Source organism: Heptranchias perlo, chromosome 28 (assembly GCF_035084215.1).
Source record: "Heptranchias perlo isolate sHepPer1 chromosome 28, sHepPer1.hap1, whole genome shotgun sequence".
Lineage (NCBI taxonomy): Eukaryota > Metazoa > Chordata > Chondrichthyes > Hexanchiformes > Hexanchidae > Heptranchias > Heptranchias perlo.
Window position 1 is genome coordinate 15,652,461 of NC_090352.1, and position 23,900 is coordinate 15,676,360.

Sequence of the window (23,900 nt, forward strand, 5' to 3'; positions counted from 1 at the left end):
GTAAAATACAACTCATCCCCCCCCACTGTAAAATACAACTCATTCCCCCCCCCACTGTAAAATACAACTCATCCCTCTTCCCACTGCAGTTACAGTACACCTGCTCCCCCTCCCCAGTGACCAGCAGTCAATTTTAAGCACTGACACAGGTCTGTTTCTGCTGCAGCAATTACTTTAAATTCAGTTTAAATTAGTTCAAATTCAGTGAATTGATCTGCCCTTGGTAGATAAGACTAATGTCAGCAGTCAATTGTAGCCAACTAAAAAGAACAAGAGCATTAAATCAGGCAATTGATCTGCCCTGCTCTGCTGCAGGTCAAATGGTTTAAAATGTTGAAGAATGGCTCATTTTCTGGCAATCCCACTCCTTTTTTGTGAGACTGGAGGATTCCCTGTTCCAGTCGCAAATCGATCACTATCGATTACAATGCTTGATTGCGCTGATTCGTGGGAGATTTTACTTTTGGACTTATGCTAATGAGTTTATGCGGAAACTTCAGGATAACTTCACCTTGGCAAACTGGCGCAGTGTCCAGCGCATTCTGGGCACCCCTAGTGGAAACTCTACACCTAGATGTTCTGAATGTAGCTCATGATTTATTTTAGCTGGATTGTAATAGAACTGGCTTTCTATTGCAGGATTTAACGTGACTACCTAAACAAACTTATCAATAAAGTCCATTTCTTTTTTAAAAAACCTTTAAACTTAGAAATGATGAATCCGTATTAGTGGCAACTAAACCTCGGGGCTGCCAGTGGGAGTCAGGAAAAATATACCCTGATTATTCTATAACAATAACTGCTAGCTTTGCTGATCATGACTTTGCTTAAAACTTACCCAGCACCTGACTGGGAGCAATTTTCTTTTGCATATCCCGTTGAGCAAAACAGTGCTTGTTTCTTAATATTGGCCTTAAAGAAGCTCTTGCTATCAACAACATATCTTTCTTCTCTTTCTGTTTATCTTATTGTCTTTACACTCATCATGCAGTGTGAGCAAAGCTTATCTGGTCATCATCACCTTGGTGTTTGTGGGACTTTGCTGTGTGCAAATTGTCTGCCGTGTTTCCTATATTACAACGATGACTACACTTCAAAAGTACTTCATTGGCTGTAAAGTGTTTTGGGTCATCCTGAGGTTGTGAAAGGCGCCAGATAAATGCAAGTTTCTTTTAAACACATCTTCTGTTACCAAAACATTTGCATATAGGAAACATAGGAATATAGGAACAGGAGTAGGTCATTCAGCCCCTCGTGCCTGCTCCGCCATTTGATAAGATCTTGGCTGATCTGTGATCTAGCTCCATATACCTGCCTTTGGCCCATATCCCTTAATACCTTTGGTTGCCAAAAAGTTATCGATCTCACATTTAAATTTAGCAATTGAGCTAGTATCAATTGCCGTTTGCGGAAGAGAGTTCCAAACTTCTACCACCCTTTGTGTGTAGAAATGTTTTCTAATCTCGCTCCTGAAAGGTCTGGCTCTACTTTTTAGACTGTGCCCCCTACTCCTAGAATCCCCAACCAGCGGAAATAGTTTCTATCCACCCTATCCATTCCCCTTAATATCTTATAAACTTTGATCAGATCACCCCTTAACCTTCGAAACTCCAGAGAATACAACCCCAATTTGTGTAATCTCTCCTCGTAACTTAACCCTTGAAGTCTTGGTATCATTCTAGTAAACCTACGCAGCACTCCCTCCAAAGCCAGTATGTCCTTCCGAAGGTGCGGTGCCCAGAACTGCTCACAGTACTCCAGGTGCGGTCTAACCAGGGTTTTGTATAGCTGCAGCATAACTTCTGCCCCCTTGTACTCTATTCCTCTAGATATAAAGGCTTCTTGATTATTTTCTGCATCTGTTCATGACACTTCAATGATTTATGTACCTGAACCCCTAAGTCCCTTTGGACATCCACTGTTTTTAACTTTTTACCATTTAGAAAGTACCCTGTTCTATCCTTTTTTGATCCAAAGTGGATGACCTCACATTTGTCCACATTGAATTCCATTTGCCACAATTTTGCCCATTCACCTAATCTATCAATATCGCTTTGTAATTTTATGTTTTCATCTACACTGCTCACAATGCCACCAATCTTTGTGTCATCGGCAAACTTAGATTTGATTTTCTGTGCCTTCATCTAAGTCGTTAATAAATATTGTGAATAATTGAGGCCCCAAGACAGATCCCTGCGGGACTCCACTAGTCACATCCTGCCAATATGAATACTTACCCATTATCCCTACTCTCTGTCGCCTTTCGCTCAGCCAACTTCCTAACCAAGTCCGTACTTTCCCTCGATTCCATGGGCTTCTAATTTAGCTAACAGTCTCTTATGTGGGACCTTATCAAATGCCTTCTGGAAGTCCATATAAATAACATCCATTGACATTCCCCTGTCCACTACTTTAGTCAACTCTTCAAAAAATTAAATCAGGTTTGTCAGGCACGACCTACCTTTCACAAATCCATGCTGGCTCTCCCTGATTAACTGAAAATTCTCGAGGTGTTCAGTCACCCTATCCTTAATTATAGACTCCAGAAATTTCCCCACAACAGATGTCAGGCTAACTGGTCTATAATTCCCCGGTTTCCTTCTCTCTCCTTTCTTAAAAAGTGGAGTGACGTGCAATTTTCCAACCTAGAGGGACAGTTCCTGAATCTAGAGAACTTTGAAAGATTATAGTTAGGGCATCTGCAATCTGCTCACCAACTTCCTTTAAACCCCTGGGATGGAAACCATCTGGTCCTGGGGATTTGTCACTCTTTAGTGCTATTATTTTCTTCATTGCTGTTGCTTTACTTATGTTAATTTTATCGAGTCCCTGTCCCCGATTCAATATTAGTTTTCTTGGGATTTCCGGCATGCTATCCTCTTTTTCGACTGTAAATACTGACGCAAAGTAATTATTCAACATGTCCACCATTTCCCCATTGTCAATGACAATATCCCCACTTTCAGTTTTTAAGGGGCCAACACTGCTCCTGACCACCCTCTTTTTCCTAATATAACTATAAAAGTTCTTTGTATTGGTTTTGATATCCCTTGCAAGTTTCTTTTCATATTCTCTTTTTGTAGCCCTTACTATCTGTTTTGTGACCCTTTGTTGATCTTTGTATCTTTCCCATTCGCCAGGATCTGTGCCATTTTTTGCCTTTTTGTATGCCCTTTCCTTACGTCTTATACTGTCCCTTACCTCTTTAGTTGTCCATGGCTGTTTTTTTTGGCAAGTAGAGTTCTTGCCCCTCAGGGGTATAAACCTATTCTGTATCTCGTTAAATGTTTCTTTAAACATTTCCCACTGATCATCAGTCGTTTTACCCATTAACAGATTTGCCCAGTTTACTGTGGACAGTCTCTGTCTCATCCCATTGAAATCGGCCTTACCCAAGTCTAGAATCTTAGCAGCTGACTCACTTTTTTCCCTTTCAAACACTACATTGAACTCGATCATGTTATGATCGCTATTGGATAGATGTTCACGCACAGTTAAGCTGTTAACTAAATCTGGTTCATTACTCATTATATATCATGTCACAGAAAGTCTGCTCTGTATATTAACGAGACAGACCAGAGGAGCCAGGCTCAGGAGTCTCAACTCTAAGACGAAGTGCGACAGATCTGGAGAGTTGGGCTCAATCTCTCCTGTTCTGCAAGATTCCATGAGAGAGGCTTAGATTGTCAGGCTCGGTGCCTCCTGCTCAGTGAAATTTTGCGAGACAGATTTGGGGAGTTGGGTTTGAGACTCTTACCTGCGTGAACTCCATCAGTCTGAAGCAGGAAAAATCCAATGAGGAGCATGCCCAAGGACCACAAAGGCGCCATTCTGAAAGAAACACATTCAGCACATGAGTCAGGGACTGGGTGTAGAGGTTAGAGATGCGTTAAAGTTAGAAGACTTAAACAGCTAAACCCTCACAGATGTACACACATACAAGGACACACAAACAAAGATACAGAGCCACATACAGATACCGACAGATATACACGGAGATATACAGTGACACACACTGACATTCACATGTACAGAGACATGAACAGCCAGACAGACAGACACAAATACATGAGCATATAAACAGCATACAACAGAGACACATGCGCAGCACTGACTTGAATTTTTCTCTATTATTCACCAGTCACAGGCAGTGTGATTTATACATAAACTGTGCTAACATTCCGAGACAGTGTGATTTATATACAAACTGTGCTAATAGTCCGAGACAGTGTGATTTATACATAAACTGTGCTAATAGTCTGAGACAGTGTGATTTATACATAAACTGTGCTAATAGTCTGAGACAGTGTGATTTATATATAAACTGTGCTAATAGTCCGAGACAGTGTGATTTATACATAAACTGTGCTAATAGTCAGAGACAGTGTGATTTATATACAAACTGTGCAAATAGTCTGAGACAGTGTGATTTATATATAAACTGTGCTAATAGTCCGAGACAGTGTGATTTATATATAAACTGTGCTAATAGTCCGAGACAGTGTGATTTATACATAAACTGTGCTAATAGTCAGAGACAGTGTGATTTATATACAAACTGTGCAAATAGTCTGAGACAGTGTGATTTATATATAAACTGTGCTAATAGTCCGAGACAGTGTGATTTATATATAAACTGTGCTAATAGTCCGAGACAGTGTGATTTATACATAAACTGTGCTAATAGTCAGAGACAGTGTGATTTATATACAAACTGTGCAAATAGTCCAAGACAGTGTAATTTATATACAAACTGTGCTAATAGTCCGAGACAGTGTGATTTATATATAAACTACTAACTGGCAGACACAGTGTGATTTATATATAAACTACTAACAGTCAGAGACAGTTTGATTTATATGTAAACTGTGCTAACAGTCAGAGACAGTGTGATTTATATGTAAACTGTGCTAACAGTCCGAGACAGTGTGATTTATATGTAAACTGTCCTAACAGTCCGAGACAGTGTGATTTATATGTAAACTGTGCTAACAGTCCGAGACAGTGTGATTTATATGTAAACTGCGCTAACAGTCCGAGACAGTGTAATATATATGTAAACTGTGCTAACAGTCAGAGACAGTGTGATTTATATATAAATTGTGCTAACAGTCAGAGACAGTGTGATTTATATGTAAACTGTGCTAACAGTCAGAGACAGTGTAATTTATATGTAAACTGCGCTAACAGTCCGAGACAGTGTAATATATATGTAAACTGTGCTAACAGTCCGAGACAGTGTAATATATATGTAAACTGTGCTAACAGTCAGAGACAGTGTGATTTATATGTAAACTGTGCTAACAGTCAGAGACAGTGTAATTTATATGTAAACTGCGCTAACAGTCCGAGACAGTGTAATATATATGTAAACTGTGCTAACAGTCAGAGACAGTGTGATTTATATATAAACTGTGCTAACAGTCAGAGACAGTGTGATTTACATATAAACTGCGCTAACAGTCCGAGACAGTGTGATTTATATGTAAACTGTGCTAACAGTCAGAGACAGTGTGATTTATATATAAACTGTGCTAACAGTCAGAGACAGTGTGATTTACATATAAACTGTGCTAACAGTCAGAGACAGTGTGATTTATATATAAACTGTGCTAACAGTCAGAGACAGTGGGAGTGAATTCAACTTCAGCAGAGGTGAAAATCGGGTGTGAACGGATTGACTGCCGGTTATACACACTGCTTGATTTTCCTCTCCATTTAAGTTAATGAAAAGGAAACTTGGGCATTGTGAATGACTGATCCGTTCCCACCCGTTTTGCATCCTTGCCAATGTTGAATTTCTCCCTTGATATGATTTACATACAATCTGTACTAACTGTCAGAGACAGTGTGAATTACGATCAAAGTGAAGAGACTCTCGGAGACATTAGTAAACATAGTAAACATGTCAATATTTGCCCAGATTAATTTTCTCTGCAATGTATGTATATAAATCACACTGTTTTTCACAGTTAGCATACTTTTTTATAGGATCCCCTTTGCTCCTCTGATCACCTTTGAATATGTTTCTCCATATTCTTGCATCGTTGCTTGTTACCCCCTTCCCCAGTCAATTTTCTTTTACAAAACATGGAAGTTGTAGCACCCTTAGAGGGGTAGCGACCACACAATAGTTAAGTTCAACATGATTTGAGAGTCAGATGTACCTAAAACCAGGAGTCAGATATATAACTTTAAAAGGGCAAATTTCAAAGAACTGAAAGAACTACTAAAGAAAAAGGATTTGAGATGTGGCTTAACAACACTTCAGTAGAGGTTAAGTAGAACACCTTTAAAGATATAATACTGAGTATGCAAGATAAATACATTTCTAAACAAATAAGTTCAGACTAAACAAATATGGTCCTAAATTGATTAACAAATTAAAAGGGAAATTAACAGCAAAATTGACCTCTACAAATCCAGGAGGAAGAAAATGGAAGGGATTCAGTGGGATGATTACAAGAGTATACAGAAGTACATTAAAAGGATGGTCAGAAAAGCAACGTGGAACATAGAAAAAAGCACAGCAGCACGGATTAAACAGAACAATAGAACATTCTTTCAGTACTGCAACTGGAAGAGGGCAGTCAAGGAGAAATGGAAAAACCCTAAAAGATGCAAAGGGCTTGAAACTGAGAATGAACACAAAATAGTAAATATTCTGTGAAATAGTTTTTCCAAATATTCACAAGGGAAGACACGAGCAACATATCCTTCCCAAACAGAGCTACCCTAATGAAATCAGACTGACACTCACCTTAGGATTTCCAATTCCTTCTGCAAGAAAGGTTCTAAAACTTGGGCTTAAAAATAATCCAGTTTAAATATTTGCATAAAATTTCCTGTTTGACTGGATTCTAAGTAAATGTAGAACTATTTTCAATTTAACAAAATGTGGTATTACTCTGACCTCATATGGAATAAGGATATTTGTAAATTAGGTGGGTGTAGTTTTCTGGAACAGATGTTGAAGAGGAAGATTCACGCAAGTATTCACAGTAATTGTTAACACTTTCAGCACCAGAACCTGGCTTCTGTCACCTCAGATTAAAGGGACTTTAATATAAAGGGGCTGAAGTTCCTCAGGATGTGATCTTGCTGGTTACGTGAGGATCATGCCCACAGGTGCCCTCCAGTGCTGATGCGGCTTGAGTTTGTGGGGTCATTGGGAGAGCACCTAATTAGCATGGGGAAAGTGGGCACAAGTGCCTTCGGGCTGCGCCTCTGGTGCTAGCCAGCCCCTTCCAGCCAGAAACTCTGGCCTCTGCCTCCCATGGAAGGGTTGCCCAGTCAAATCTCCCCAAATCCCGGCCACATTCCCCTCGCTGCCCTGAATAATGGGGTTGATTGTGAAATTTTTTAACAAAAATTATTTTGGAGTTCTTCCAACACCAAAGCTGCTGCACTGGCCTGGATCCCATTGATCAGTGACACATCTGCTCTTGCAGAGATCAGCATGTCTCTACTCACTCATTGATAGACCAAGTCTCCAATAATCCTAAAGTGTGGGGAGTCCTGGCATAGGGAGTCAAAATTTCTTCCCCTTATATGGCAACACAGAAACTCCCGGATACCTGGAGACCTGGCACAAAGGGTCTCCACCATTTTACGGAGGATTCTGCCGGTCTCCTGGAGTTACAGAGCCAGACCGCAGAACCACCATGGAATTTTTTTTTCATTTGTTTATAAATCTGCACTAAAGGTGTCAGCGTGGCTCAGTTGGTAGCACTCTCGCCTCTGAATCAGAAGGTTGTGGGTTCAGGTCCCATGGTGCGGCCTGCTGCCGACTTCTTGCTCCAGGCTGACACTTCAGTGGTGTGCTGAGGGAGTGCTGCACTGTCAGAGGCCCCGTCCCTCCTCTCAGATGGATGTAAAAGATCCCAAGGCACTATTTCAAAGAAAAGCAGATGAGTTCTCCCCAGTGCTTTGGCCAATATTTATCCCTCAACCAACATCACTAAATCAGATTATCTGGTCATTATCTCATTGCTGCTCGTGGGTCCTTGCTTTGTACAAATTGGTTGCTGCGTTTCCTGCACTTCAAAAGTATTTCATTGGCTGTATTGCACTTTGGGATGACCTGAGATTGTGAAAGGCGCCATATAAATACAAGCCTTTCTTTCTTCCTTTATTTGTAACAAGTTGTAAAGCTGTTACTTATTAACAGGTGTATAATTTTGTTACCATAGTGCACAGACGTACGTTCCCCCATAATGACGTGTTAATGAGGTAAATTCTTTCAAACATGACGTAATTGTTGGATTATCGTAAAAACCAAACTGGTTCACTCGTGCCCTTTAGGGAAGGAAACCTGTCGTCCTTACTTGACCTGGGCTCTATGTGACTCAATTCCCACACCAATGTGGCTGACTCATAACTGCCCTCTGAAGTGGCCTAGCAAGCCATTTAGTCAAGGCAGCTAGAGATGGGCAATAAATGCCGGCCTTGCCAGTGACGCCCACATCCCGAGAATGAATAATATTAAAAAAATTGTGATGGAAATGACACAAGACACTTCTGAGTCTTGTTCTTCCCCCAATACTAAAGGCTGGTCTAACACTACTGTACTGCACCATGTGCTACATTTACTGTAATTCACACAGGCTTTATTGGTTACAGCAGCTGGGTTTTGTTTTCTTAAATAAATTGTGTCCTGTGTTTACCGAAGCCCCAGGATTAATGTGTCTCTTTGAATCAATAATTCCAGGTTCAGTCGGGTTTACGATTACACTGCAGCACCTGAAAGCTCAGGGTTGTCGCTGGAAACTAACAAGAAGCCTAAAAAGATGAAAGAAAAACTCCCAGTGGCCCAACTGAATTTTCCACTTCCATTCACTGAACAGACGCTGCCTGGTATCAACAGGCCCGTCCAGTGAGTGCCAGTCTGTTCCTATATCTGCTGACCCCCCATCCCGCACTCAAACGTGACTGCTGGTTCCCTTTGAGTAAATGCAGGTCACTTTGTGTAAGCAGGACTCCTTCCCCCATTGGTCTTCTTATGCCTTTTACGTTTTTTCTAGATTTCTTTGGTGTCTGGGGACCTGATGAATGGTTCCTCCTGATGGGCTGCCTTTTCGTGCAGAGGGTGTGGCGAGAGATCCGCTGGTATCTGTCCTGGTTTATCCCTAACAGTTCAGTAACTCAGGATACGGTGCTGTACGGGCTGTTCCCCGGGATGCACCCCAAGACAGATATTGCCTGCGGATGGAAGACCATCAGCTCAGTGAAGGAGGCCCTTTGGTCCGCCCGAAACCTATTGGTCTTCCAGCTGAAGGAGCTGTCCACGACCGAGTGTTACCGACTGGCACACCCCAAGGTCCAGGTGCTGCGGGACACACTGAAGCAAGGTGCGACCTACGCAAAGGGTCTATGGGGAAATAGTAGCCATGATGTGGAGATGCCGGTGATGGACTGGGGTGGACAAATGTAAGGAGTCGCACAACACCTGGTTATAGTCCAACAGCTTTATTTGAAATCACAAGCTTTCGGAGCTTTGCTCCTTCGTCAGGTGAAGTGAAGAGATGCATATAGGCAGTTAGAAAGATTATCTGTAATCACCAGGCATTGTTCTCTGACTAAATATGCTGTGCCTATATGCATCTCTTCACTTCACCTGACGAAGGAGCAAAGCTCCGAAAGCTTGTGATTTCAAATAAAGATGTTGGACTATAACCTGGTGTTGTACGACTCCTTACATCTATGGGGAAAGGCCACCGTGTAAGGCCACCCCACCTTGTATTGTATTGTACATCATGAATCATAAGCAACATACGGCATTTGAATTGTAATATTGAGATTGCACTGTGTGTACGATCTGTAATGTACTGGTTTGAATTGTGATATTTACATTGAACTGTGTGCATCTTTAAATTTTATGAAATAAAGTATATTTTGAAATTTAAAAAAAGTTCCCAGCACAATGGAAAGGGGAGTAGCTTCATACAGTAACAGCTAAATTAAAGAGCGACTTGAAGCACATCAATAATTTAAGCTAGAGATTGCTGGTAACTCTGAAAAATGACTTGCCTCCATGTACAAAGGAAGGAGTGCTGCTGGATAATGGGCATTTGGCTTCGGGGGAGGACAGAATTGAGCTCAGCTCTGATGCCCCACGATGCTTCGCAGAGGCATAATGAGATAATGATGTTCTGTAGACAGTGGAGACAGAAGCACAAAGAAAGATCTTACATTTATATGCATGTTTCACATCCTCAGTTTACCCTAAAGTGCTTCAGAGACAATGAATTACTTTTGTAGCATATTCACTGTTACGTATCATGGCAGACAGAAACTGAGAACAAGAGAGAGGAGACCCAGCAACACAAAGGTGTTGCGCTGATAAGACAGAAAATGTTTCCAGTCACTAATTGAGTTAGAGATCTCCCAGTGTTTAAAAAGTCTTGGTCATGTGCATTTCATGGTGGTTTTGGGAGAGATGAGGGGAAACCTTGCAGAATTTTCTTGGGAAAGTAAAGGCTTGAAAGTGCTGTCTATGGGATTTGCAGTCAATGTATGGAATTAATTACTAGATGGGCAATTTTAATGCATTTATTAACTCTTTTAAAAATAAATAGGTTAATGCAGCGTTTCCCAAACTATTTTGGCTCACGTCCCACAGTAGTGAAGGTGAGCACTAGAAGGTAAACATTAGATATTTTTGATAAGTTACAAAACATAAAGCAAAGTTCAATAAATCAAAAGTATAAAAATAAAACATACTGTTTTCCTAATGGTACTGGCTTCTGGGTATGGTATTGGTTTGCTGCCAGCAATTGCGAAAACTAATTTCAACGTCAGAAAAATGAGGAAAGAAAGTTTAAAGATAAAGATCAGGTTCAACCCATTTACATCAGGGTGTTTTATGGATCAATGATAGTGAAAGATTGTTTCGGCTTTCCTGAAAAGGGCAGTCACTCTGCCGTTCATTCCTGCCATTTTCATTGGCTGTGAATTGGCGAATCAAAAGTGCGTTATTTGTAGCTCCTGTTGCAATTGCTGCCAACTCTACCTGAGCGGGTGTTCTCTTTGATCCGATTGGTGGATTTAATGTATTATTCTCCATCCCCCAGTACAGATCACAGATGACAGCCCCATGTCGCCACACCCACAAAATTCAAAGAGGTGGAACTGGAGGAAGAAGAACTGGACCCGCAGGCAGGACCTTGCGTGCGGTGGAGTAACCGCAGCGGATTTCAGCCAACGCCCAATGGCGCCATCTCTCGTGTGTTCTTCACTGGTGGGAAGCCGGCTGATTCCATTTTTTAAAGCATTCATTGGGCTTATAATTTAGTGTGTGAGGGGGGAGGGGGGGGCATATTCAAAGTGCCCCATGGAGAGAGTAAGCAGGCAAGAGGTTCAATAGAGAAGGCAAAAGGGCAGCCGTTGAAGAGCAAGACAGATGGTGAGTAAGGGTTCTGATGAAAGGTCTTTGACTTGAAACATTAACTCTGTTTCTTTCTCCACAAATGCTGCCTCACATGTTGAGCTTTTCCAGCATTTTCTTTTTCTATTTCAGATTTCCAGCATCGGCAGTGTTTTGCTTTCGGAAGAGTAAGGGTGATGGGAGATAGAAAGAGGCAGAAAGGGACAAGAAAAGGAGAGCAAAAAGTGAAATGGTGAAGAGAATGCGAGAGATGGGAGGTTGTGAGGTGCACTAATGCACATCAGACAGGATGGGACAGAGTAATAGGACCTGGAAAAGGGTTGGAACATGATGGAAACGACGACATCTTGCATTTACATCGTCCCACGATGCTTCGCAGAGGCATAATGAGACAATGATGTTCTGCAGACAATGGAGACAGAAGCACAAAGAAAGAGCTTACATTTATATAGCATGTTTCACGTCCTCAGTTTACCCTAAAGTGCTTCGCAGACAATGAATTACATGTTTTCCTAATGGTACTGGCTCCTACCCTACAGGTCTTTACTGTGAAGCCACATTTCCCAAACTGTGGCGCGAAGAGGTTGGAAAAATAAAATATTTTCAGAAAAACGTTGTTGAAGTGTGTCCCAAAGTGATACCCTTTTGCTGTGCTCCCTACACGGTAGCGTGTGGCGGTTTGGGACACTGCCTTAGATTGTGATAATCCACTTGCGTGACCGGGGAATTCCCTCGAAGTGGCAATGACGTCATTCCGGCAAATGAGCAATGGGCTGTGTGTGTGAGACATGAACTTCGAACTCTGAGCACAAGCTGTGTTTACAGAACGACATTCAACAAAGAATGCCAAAAATTCCAATCACCCCACCTACAACTACTTTTGACAATGTGTTGGCCCTTTTGCTAGCTAACTTACCCGCTCAAGCTCCTAGTCTACCAGTGCTGTGATGTGTTTCTTTAATGAAATATGACTCACTTGTGGGTGGCTGCAGTGGTTCCCCTAGAGCCTTAAAAGCTTGAGGTGATTCTCGCAGCAAAGCTATCCTAGAGGAACCAGTTTCCAGCAGCCTTTCACTCGCAGTGGCAAGAGGTACTGGGCCAGTGTCTGAGGTTCCCTCACGTATAGGCATTGGAGGGAGCCTTAAGGAAGCAGGCCCCTCTGGAGAGACTGATATTTGTGCCCACTCCTTGCAACCCACTGGTGCCGGGCACAGGCTCGCAGGTGCTGCTGGTCAGTAATGTTGCAGACTGAGTAACCCAACCAGGTCCTGGCATCTTATTGCTGCAGAAATTTGCTGATCTGTCACGGTCTCCAAGGTGTTCTGCAGGCTGTGAGAAACTTGCTGCAATATATTCCAGTTGCAGGTGATGGATTCCCAAAACCTGTCCATCACTTCGACCGTATGTGTGGAAACGGTCTCGACTGCCTCCACGTGACATTGAGGCTTCCTCATCAGAGTTTTTTGGAAGACTTATGACAGGGCAGTCATTTCTCCACTATCTGTGCAGGCATGGGACTCAACCTCTCTACCAGTCCCATTCTCATTAATGCTCAGTGCTTCAGCCAGTGACAACCCTTCTTACTCACTAGAAAGAACAAAAGAGCTTGTATTTATAAAGTGCCTTTCATAACACCCCTTTCCCCCACCCCACCCCAATGACTGCATGTATTGCACTCATCATAAGGTCAGAAATGGGCATGTTCGCTGATGATTGCACAGTGTTCAGTTCCATTCGCAACCCCTCAGGTAATGAAGCAGCCCGAGCCCGCATGCAGCAAGACCTGGACAACATCCAGGCTTGGGCTGATAAGTGGCAAGTAACATTCGTGCCAGACAAGTGCCAGGCAATGACCAACTCCAACAAGAGAGAGTCTAACCACCTCCCCTTGACATTCAACGGCATTACCATCGCCTTATTCCCCACCATCAATATCCTGGGGGTCACCATTGACCAGAAACTTAACTGGACCAGCCATATAAATACTGTGGCTACAAGAGCAGGTCAGAGGCTGGGTATTCTGCGGTGAGTGACTCACCTCCTGACTCCCCAAAGCCTTTCCACCATCTACAAGGCACAAGTCAGGAGTGTGATGAAATACGCTCCACTTGCCTGGATGAGTGCAGCTCCAACAACACTCAAGAAGCTCAACACCATCCAGGACAAAGCAGCCCGCTTGATTGGCACCCTATCCACCACCCTAAACATTCACTCCCTTCACCACTGGCGCACTGTGGCTGCAGTGTGTACCATCTACAGGATGCACTACAGCAACTCGCCAAGGCTTCTTCGACAGCACCTCCCAAACCCGCGACCTCTACCACCTAGAAGGACAAGGGCAGCAGGCACAAGGGAACAACATCGCCTGCACGTTCCCCTCCAAGTCACACACCATCCCGACTTGGAAATATATCGCCGTTCCTTCATCGTCACTGGGTCAAAATCCTGGAACTCCCTTCCTAACAGTATTGTGGGAGGACCTTCACCACACGGACTGCAGAGGTTCAAGAAGATGACTCACCACCACCTTCTCAAGGGCAATTAGAGATGCACAATAAAAGCTGGCCTTGCCAGCGACGCCCACATTCCATGAACGAATAATAAAAAAAAATTGCATGATAATAGGTTTAGATAATTGTCCCTTTAATTGAAGTGTCCGTGAAGACTAGCTGCAGGCAATAAAGAGTTACCACAGTAATTTTGATGGTGCTTGCATGTCTGGAGAGGTTTCCCCTTGAATTAATAAAAACTCTAAGTTGCTGATTGAACAGAAAGAATGCTCATGGATTAAATGAAAACTTCCTCAACACTGAAATTTTTTGGTCCTGACATAGATCAGTACAATTACACCATGGACTCAGCAAGGTTGGGCTTTTTCTCATCTAGCGCTGGATTTAAGAGTCTTGCTGCACAGTCAGACTTTCACACAGTCAGCACATGAACAATGAACAAATCCACCACCCATTTTATAGAATCCAGTAGAAACACATTTACTCTATTTTTACTCAATTGATAAAATCACTGAATCGTGCAGCTTTAAGTAATGATTAGACAAATCACACTGCTTAAACTTTTCCAAGAATAAGGTAGACATAAATTTTCAAAGATCAAGTTCCAAAGGCCCTTGTTTCGTTGTAAATATCTGGAGCTGCCCTCCAAATCCCATCACCAAGACCCAGTCGAGAATGCAGCCTAACATTTCATTCTGTAAAACATTTAATTGCTATTACAGAGGAGAAGTTACAATTTTATTTTAAATTGGTGCGTTTTTTGATCCATCCCACAGTTGTTCTGAGGTGACTGGAACCCTTGGGCATCGCCGATAACTTTTCTGAACAGAAAGAATTTGCCTGATTCAGGAAAATTGTTTGTTGGGAAATTCACCGATTTCCTTAGATGTTCCTAATGCCACCCTGACGATGGAAGAAACAAGAAAGAGAATTAAATTTATTTGCAAATAAGGACAAAAGTGGCACTGGAATAGTAGGCCAGGGTACAACTCTCAACATCTCCAGTCCACAGGGAGATTCCATGTGGACTGCACTAATACTGAGATACCAGAGCTGCAAATGCACCACATTTTAACCATGTCATTAAGGCAACAGAACCAACTGGAGCTGTAATCAACACAGCCACTTATTGTGAACCAGTAAGAAAATTATATGTTGGTCAGATATGGGAATATCAGCTCCAGGGTGTGCTGGTATCCTGAGAGGAAGGCTGGGGTGGATATAACAGCAGAGGAAAAATATTACATTGGTAACTGAATGAACAACTGATCAACTGTCCAGGAACATTGATGGGATATACCTGGTGGAGGAGTGTCATGATTTTGGTAACAAGGCAAAAGATTGTAACGTCATAGGATTGCTACCTGGAAAACTTCCCCACATACTCAGGAGTTCAGATCTGGAATTAAACCATCAGTGGTTGAATGGGGGCTGCTGGAGTGGATCTCTGACTTGCTCATGGCAGCTCCACCAAGCCTTTGCATGTTCCCATCAATACAAAAGTAGATTTGTGAGACATTTGTCTTTATTACCGTTGCCTTTGGTTTGAGCTGGTTATACCATTTCATATAAGAAACCTCTCAAAATAATTTCAAATCAAGTGTGAAATATGGGAAACATTTTAATGTAAGAAAACAAAGGAGAGAGTGATTCACTGCAGCCCTCACTGATGAATAGAAAGCAAGTTTCTGTTTGGCCAATTAGGAACGACAGTCTGTCAATCACTGGTTCAGTGCATCAAGCAGCATGAGTACAGGATTCCCTCATTGATAACAATGAATGAGACTAAAGCCTGAACTCAGGTGCCACACTGTGACCTTTTCAACATGCTCAGCAAAAATAAGAAAATCAATTGTATTTTTTTAAAGAGTGATAAAACTATAGTAGAACTGGTGTTAGAGTAAACGGGCGGCTTGTCTTTGATTTCTTCAATGTGGGCCCTAAGTTTACTGTTAGTAAATCGTCAACTTAAGTTGAAGCTTTTAGGCATTCAACTGAACAAATACAATAATAGACTGCCTCCCACTCAGAATATTCACACCAGTTGGATTTGGATTTGGTCTTGGTGGAAAATAAAATTCGTTTATCCAGTAAAAGCTTTCAGAGTTCTGAAGCAGATCGATAAAGTTGATCCAGACAAGTTATTCACACTGATGAAAGGTTCAAAAACTGGAAGACATAGCTAATAATTAGAATTTAATGAGAATTCGGACAGAGCCATTTCACACAAACATTTAAAAGGGAACTGGATAAGTATTTGAAAAGGAATATAAACAGTTATAGGTTTAGAGTAGATAACTGCAGTTGAGGAATTAGCCTCCTAACTGTGCAGTAATTTCTACCATTCTATGGTGAGTAGTAGGTACTAGGAATCAGGCTGTCAGAGAAGGGCCATTGAAATATATAGGGCTCGATTTTCGCACCCGCGATCGGGTGCGTTCATGGCGGGGGGATTGCGAAAATCGGTGATTCCCGGTGCGGGTCCGGAGCCCGGCTCCAACGCGCCCACTTCCGGGTTCCCCAGTGACGCGCTGACATGCACACGCAGCCCCCGCATGTGGGACTCCCGCCGGCAATTAAAGCCAGCGGGGTGCCACTTAAAGTACTTAAACAGGTACTTCAGGTTGTTTACAGACCTGATTGACCTGATATTTTAGGAGGGGTGGGATTTTGAAATTAACTGGGACTGTTTCCCGTACTGGGGGAAACACTCCCAGTTCAAATGGACGTGTTGCAGCCATCAGCCTGTGGCAGCTGCAAAGGTGCATTTGACAGGTGGTGGGGGGAGACCCTCACTCATTGCAGGAGGCCACTCTGTCACTTTGGACAAAGTTTGGCCTCCACCACCCTCCTTCTAACAGTAACATTCACAAACTTGCACACTTACCCCGGTGTCCAGACACATTTACCCACCTTGCGGACCTCCTCAAATGTACATCTTCCGGATGGGGGCTGCAGTCATGACCTCCTCGGAGGGCGAACAGCATCACCAGCCTCGCCGGCCACGCCATCCACCTCTGACACGTGGAGCTCCACAACACAGTGCTGTAACACATCCACCTGCACAGCAGGAGGGAGGGCAACTGCAGAGAGGGATGCATCGCAGAGGGCACTACCCTCGCCACAGGGTCTACAGACCGAGGCTCAGCTTCCTGGATCTCTCTGAGCAGCAGTGCACATGGAGGCTCAGAGTCACTCGACATGGAGTCATGGACATCTGCGGCCTCCTTCATGCCAAGCTGCTCCTGGCTGGCCCGAGCAGCATCTTCTTACCTGTCGCTGTCAAAGTCACCACTGCCCTCAACAACTTCTCCTCCGCATCCTTCCAGGGTGCCACAGGGGACATCGCTGACGTCTCTCAGTCGTCTGCACAAAAGACCCCTGCAAATACACCTACACCCACTCTGCAGTGACACAATGGGTGGCATCAAGTGTGCGTGTTCATGGTGAACCCCATGAAAGGGACCTATTCCACAAGCCAGTCAAGAATGGGCAAGACGTGGCAGTAGTGGTGATAATAATAATATTTATTGTGCATGTGAAAGAAAACAAATATAAATAAAAAACATGACAAATCGTCAGACACCCTTGTGCATTCCCTTTGTGCTCACAAAACCTTCGCCTTGCGTTTCTAGGAACCCCTATGTGGTGCTACCCCTGTGGCTTGGGCAGAGGTAGTGGCAGGTTGCTCTTGACCATGCCCTGACCGATGAGATGCTTTGGGCCGACGCCCTCTGGGTTTCGGTGCCCGTAAGGGCCCCTCCAAAGACTGCTCCACCTGCACCTGTGCAGGGGCAGACTTGGCCACCTGGAGAGGGGGCAGCATTGCGGGTACTGGTTGAGAGGGGGGGCAACGGGTGAGTCGTGGGAGTGCTTTGAGTGGCGTCCCCACTTCCATGTCCCCTTTCATCATCATCCTTCTCGTGGTCCAGGCCCACATCACTCCTTCCACCCTGCTGGACGGCAGTTTGGGGGACTTGTGTGAGGCCTTGGAAGGCCACTTGTAAAGTATCTGTCAGCCTGTTCAAGGCAGCAGAATGTTGCTCATCCTGAATCCGAACGTCTGTTGTCAGGGCCTGAATGGACTCATTGTTGAGCCGTGCTTGACGCTCGAGGGAGGCTAGCCTTTCCTCCATTGCAGACATTCCCACGCCTACCCGCGACACTATCTCAGAGATGCCTTCACGTCCCTGCGACACTATCTCGGAGATACCCTCCTGTACCTGTGCCACCATTCCCCTCATGCAGGAGTTGGACTCCTCCATCCTCTGCGCGATTGTGGAGAGTGCGCGTGGCACCTGTTCCAGTGCCTCAGCAATGTGCTGCTGCCCCTCGATGATTCTCCTGTTCACGGCTGGCCCCCAGGGTTCAGCATCTGGGTCCAGCTGAGCAGAGCCTGGAGAAGAGTGCCCTCACCGACGCTGACTCTCCACGGCTGCCCCTGCCACCAAGGTCTGCTCATGCTCACATGTGCGTGGTGACTCACCATGTGTAAGCCCAACTAAGTGAGGACAGGAACCCACCGGGGTGTGTGTATCTGCTCTGGTGGATGCATGGCTCAGATGTGATGATGGACCCTCAGAGGCCGGCAGGTCCTCTGAGGAATCGCCCTCCACGGTCACAGCACTCGCAGATGGCCCTGCAAGAGAACAGAAAGCAATATTAGGCATGTGGACAGATGTAGAGGTGCTGCAGATGTCAAGTGATGCTAAGATCATTCGCTATCAAGTGTTAGCTTTCTGTCACCGGCCACTTGTGCAATCCCAGCCTCGGCATCCGCCACGGACAGGCACTCCAGCGTGCGGCAGATCTCCAATGCCTGCTGCTTTGCGTCTGTTAGTGCCACCTGGTGTGGCGGGCCCCCTCCGGTCCGTGCCCTCTCCTGGGCGTTCTGGCATCTCTTCTCCTATCAAGGCAAAATACAGAGGCGTGATTGAGTGATGGTTGCATGGTGAGCCGCTGCATGCATTGGTGTGGGTGGGGTTGAGCGTGAGGGAGATGCATGGGAGGGTGCGTGTGTAACATAGCCATGATATTGTATGAGGATTGGGTTGCGTGGTAGTGTTCGAATGGGGACGGGGCGGTGAGTACGTGCAGGCAAGGTGAGGATGATAGTTGAGTGGATGTGAGGAGTGATGCGAGAGCGTTGTGGTGGCAGTGCAGAATGTGTTGTGTGGTGGTGGAGGTGATGTGGAAGACAGAGTGTGGGAGAATGCGTAAGTATACTCACTTTGGCTGACCTGTTTAGGTCATTAAATCTCTTCCTGCACTGGACCCAGGTTTGTGGCACATAGCCGCTGTTGGTGACCTCCTCGGCCACCTCCAGCCAGGCCTTCTTCGTGGTGGAGGGAGGGCACTTCCTCCCATCAGACGGGAAAAATATTTCCCTCCTCCTCCTCACCCCATCCAGCAGCTGCTGGAGTGAGGAGTCTGAAAATCTTGGGGCAGCCTTCCCTCTGGCCTGCTCCATGGTTCAGCATTGGTTGTTTGTTGCAGGAGCAGCATTGGTGGACTGCCCCTTTAAATAGGGCTCCTCCAGCTGACAGACCTTGCTGCGCATGCGCAGTCCGCCCGCCGCGCAGCTTACCAGCGGGAAACCCGGAAGCAAAGGTAAGTGGCTCCAATTAGCCTGCGATTCCGTGCGGAGCACACTGATTTCACCGGGCGCGTTACCCACGCACCCAATCAAACCCCTGCTGAGAACCCGCTGCCCTGCTAATATCGAGCCCATAGTATCTGTGGATCAAAGAGATGATGGGGGTATTTTCCACTGTTCACAATATTAGAAAAAAAACATTTAAAGCAGAGAACAGAAGAAAATATGCAGATCACCTAGAAAGAGAGGAATACGAACAAAGAAATTGGTTTGTGTGCTAATCGGGGGTCATTTGTGGGTTACAGAAAGTTTCTGGAAGTTTTTAGCCTTTAGACTAAATGTGGGCATGTACAACAACAACAACGTACATTTATATAGCGCCCTTAATGTAGTAAAACGTCCCAAGGTGCTTCACAGGAGCGTTACCCAACACAATTTGACACCGTCGCATCATGAGATATTAGGACAAGTGACCATAAGCTTGGCCAAAGAGGTAGGTTTTAAGGAGCATCGTGAAGGCGGAGAGAGAGGTGGAGAGGCAGAGAGCTCGAGGGAGGGAATTCCAGAGCTTAGGGTCAATTCGGCTGAAGTTCAGGTTCTATACAGCCACACAGTGAGCCAGCTATTGTGAAAGAAGCAGCATTAATACTATAAATCAACTCGAGCTTCAATTAGGCAGTAAAGCACCTAACATAACACCAGGAAAGTAAAGATAGTTAATCATTCACAATAGGTTTGGGTGTTGCTGAGAAAAGACAAAGCACCAAGGGCAGCACCTTGCCAACTAAAGCTGTCAACATTATGCAATAGAAAAAATAAATGCCCTGCACTTGATTTGAACAGTATGCTGAGTATTTTTTGTCATTGGTTTCAATACAGCAGGAGCCATGGTTTGCCAACCTGATCAAGCTTCATGGTGAAGCCTCTTTTTAGGGTGAACTAATGGAGTGTGCAGCAGGTACTAATTATTTTGAAAACCTCTGATGAGGTGGGTGGGGGGTGGGGGGAGTTGGTGGTATTGCAGTGTAAGGCTGCTCTGGACAGTCCTGACTGCAGAGCTTTGATCTGATCCGTTGGTTGTGGAATCGCTTAGCTCTGTCTATAGCATGTTGCTTCCAGCTGTTTAGCATGCATGTAGTCCTGAGTTGTAGCTTCACCTGGTTGGCACCTCATTTTTAGGTACGCCTGGTGCTGCTCCTGGCATCGCGCTTCTATACTCCTCATTGAACCAGGGTTGATCCCCTGGCTTGTTGGTAATGGTCGAGTGAGGAATATGCCAGGCCATGAGGTTACAGATTGTGCTGGAATACAATTCTGCTGCTGCTGATGGCCCACAGCGCCTCATGGATGCCCAGTTTTGAGCTGCTAGATCTGTTCTGAATCTATCCCATTTAGCACGGTGGTAGTGCCACACAACACGTTGGATGGTGTCCTCAGTGCGAAGACGGGACTTCATCTCCACGAGGACTGTGCGGTGGTCACTCCTACCAATGACTGTCATGGACAGATGCATTTGCGACAGGTAGATTGGTGAGGACGAGGTCAAATAAGTTTTTCCCTTGTGTTGGTTCGCTCACCACCTGCCACAGGCCCAGTCTGGCAGCTATGTCCTTCAGGACCCGGCCAGTAGTGGTGCTACCAAGCCACTCTTGGTGATGGACATTGAAGTCCCCCACCCAGAGTACATTCTGTTGCCCTTGCTACCCTCAGTGCTTCCTCCAAGTGGTGTTCAACATGGAGGAGGACTGATTCATCAGCTGAGGGAGGGCAGTAGGTGGTAATCAACAGGAGGTTTCCTTGCCCATATTTGACCTGATGCCATGAGATTTCTATGGGGTCCAGAGTCAATGTTGAGGACTCCCAGGGCCACTCCCTCTATGACTCTATATCACTGTAACACCACCTCTGGTGGGTCTGTCCTGCCGGTGGGACAGGACATACCCAGGGATGGTGATGGAAGAGTCTGGGACGTTGGCTAAAAGGTATGATTCTGTCAGTATGGCTATGTCACGCTGTTGCTTGACTAGTCTTTGCGAGAGCTCTCCCAATTTTGGCACAAGTCCCCAGATGTTCATGAGGAGGACTTTGCAGGGTCGACTGGGCTTGGTCTGCCTTTGTCCTGTCCGGTGCCAAATGGCCCGATTTTATTCTTGTTATGACTTTTTTTTTAAAGTGAGATTATACAACCGAGTGGCTTGCTAGGCCATTTCAGAATCAACCACATTGCTGTGGGTCTGGAGTCACATATAGGCCAGATCGGGTAAGGACAGCAGGTTTCCAGTGAACCAGATGGGTTTTTATAACAATCCAGTATGTTTCATGGCCACTATTACTGATATTTTAATTCCAGATTTTATTTAATTAATTGAATTGTAATTAATTGAATTTAAATTCCCAGCTGCCGTGGGGGGATTTGAACTCATGAATTATTAGTCCAGGCTTCTGAATTACTAGTCCAGTAATATAACCACTATGCTACCATACCCTACATATCTGGCAGCCCTCTTTGCTCCTGCTTGTCCTTCAATAAACCAAGTGACAGAGGAGCACTGGAAGCGGTGCCCATTGCTGTGATCTTTCTGAATGTACACACTGATTGACATTGCTGCAGTTGCCTTCTGATTCCCACTTAATGAGCAATGATCCCAAACAGGACTTCAGCAGGCAGGAATTATGCAAACTCACAGACTGCCAATATCACTGCCTTGTATCACACAGTTGCTGCTGGTGCAATGCTTTATGCTGACATCCATTTCTAGTCTAAGGTGGAAAAGCAGAAATGAAATTATTCAGAGAAGGATGGGATTGTTAGTCTGAACACTTTTATCAGTTCCTAAAATTTCCAGCGTTGGCCCGGGCTATTTTAACTCCGGGCCTCATTTACATCTTGCCAGCCAGCTGCCCGCCCGAAATGAATGTAAAGAGGCAGGTGGCTGGCTGCCGGCATTCAGGTAAATTGCCGAGGGCAACTCCTGCTCCTCCAGACCCCAAAAAGATAAATTTTAAACTTACCTTTTCAGGCCTTTGCTTCTTCCCTAATAGGTTTTACTCAACTCCGTTCAGTCGATGGTTAAAATGCCATTGGGGACCTAATAACATCATAGGACCCTGATTAACATGTATTAACAAGGCTCTTGCCTGAATCAGGCAGACACCTCAGCCACCTAAAACAAAGGACCCAGTTAAAGCAGTGGTGGGCGGGAATGGAGTGGTAAGTTTTCAGAGACGATTTTAACTGTGCGGCCACCCTGTTCCTGCCGGGAGGGGTGGGTTAAAATCGCGCCCACAGTTCCTCATCTTGGGCATAGATGTCTTTCACTTCCAAGATCACAATGGTCATCTATTGATCTGACCCTAAGGAACTGCTGATGGATAATCTGTGGAGATATAGGGGTAGATTTTCATCTTCATCGTCTGGGTGATAATCTAGTGAAGCAGATCGCCCGCCTGTTATAGAACCCATCTGATTTTCATTCCTGAATTCAGGATGGAAATTGGGTAGGTTCTACAATGGCTGGGCAATCTGCTTCACTAGATTATCACCAAGACCGTGAAAACGAAAATCTAGCAATTAGAGCAAAATTTTGCTTAATTGCATTTGATTATACATAAATAGGATTTTGGGTTAAGGTCAATAAAGAATTGTGGGGTTCAAAATCCTTTTAACGAAAGACATTTGAAGGAAAGGGTTAACTGTGCCCCTTTTAAACAAAGCCATTTGAAAACCTGCAACACAGTAATGTAGTAAACTGTGTTTTCACAAATTGGAGAACGTGGTGAGGGGGTTTGGAGATCGTCGGGTGGGGGGAGTCGGACATGGTGGCATCAGAGATCATGGGGGGGGGTCGGAGATCATGGGGGGGTTGGAGATCGCTGTGGGGGGTGTCGGATATGAGGGATGGAATGGCCATTCGCGTGTGTGGGATCGCGGCAAGTTGGCTTGTTGGGCCTAGAGGAAACACTCCTGCTCCTCCTGGCCCACAATCAGTGCAATAAAAACACTTACCTGTTGATGCAGGCCTTCTGATTCACACCATATAAGAGGAGGCGAGAATCCTGGCCCTCAAGAGTTAAAAATAAAAAACCTATTAAAAATGGTGGCTACAAGAGCAGGTCAGAGGCTGGGTATTCTGCGGTGAGTGACTCACCTCCTGACTCCCCAAAGCCTTTCCACCATCTACAAGGCACAAGTCAGGAGTGTGATGGAATACTCTCCACTTGCCTGGATGAGTGCAGCTCCAACAACCTCCTCAAGAAGCTTGACACCATCCAGGACAAAGCAGCCCGCTTGATTGGAACCCCATCCACCACCCTAAACATTCACTCCCTTCACCACCGTCGCACTGTGGCTGCAGTGTGTACCATCCACAGGATGCAATGCGGCAACTCGCCAAGGCTTCTTCGACAG

The 23,900-nt window shown here is 44.8% G+C and overlaps 1 protein-coding gene and 1 long non-coding RNA gene across 4 annotated transcripts in view; one reads left to right on the plus strand and one right to left on the minus strand.

Annotated features, from left to right (window-relative positions):
• The window catches only part of LOC137344877 (myeloperoxidase-like), a 42,902-nt gene extending 39,069 nt beyond the window's left edge, over positions 1-3,833 (minus strand). Inside the window, exon 1 of one of the 2 annotated variants that reach the window (XM_068008115.1) lies at positions 3,758-3,833. Coding sequence is in view for 1 of the 2 variants with exons in the window: in XM_068008114.1 (XP_067864215.1) it covers positions 3,758-3,830 (73 nt within the window). In the remaining variant the exon portion in view is untranslated. The remainder of the gene's footprint in view (positions 1-3,757) is intronic. The other variant, XM_068008114.1, reaches the window with a different exon arrangement.
• The window catches only part of LOC137344878 (uncharacterized), a 97,310-nt gene extending 85,312 nt beyond the window's left edge, over positions 1-11,998 (plus strand). The window contains exons 3-5 of one of the 2 annotated variants that reach the window (XR_010968485.1): positions 8,711-9,350; positions 11,078-11,404; positions 11,519-11,998. This is a non-coding gene — a long non-coding RNA (uncharacterized lncRNA). Of the gene's footprint in view, positions 1-8,710; positions 9,351-11,077 lie in introns of both variants that reach the window. The other variant, XR_010968483.1, reaches the window with a different exon arrangement.
• The last annotated feature ends 11,902 nt before the right edge of the window (positions 11,999-23,900 follow it).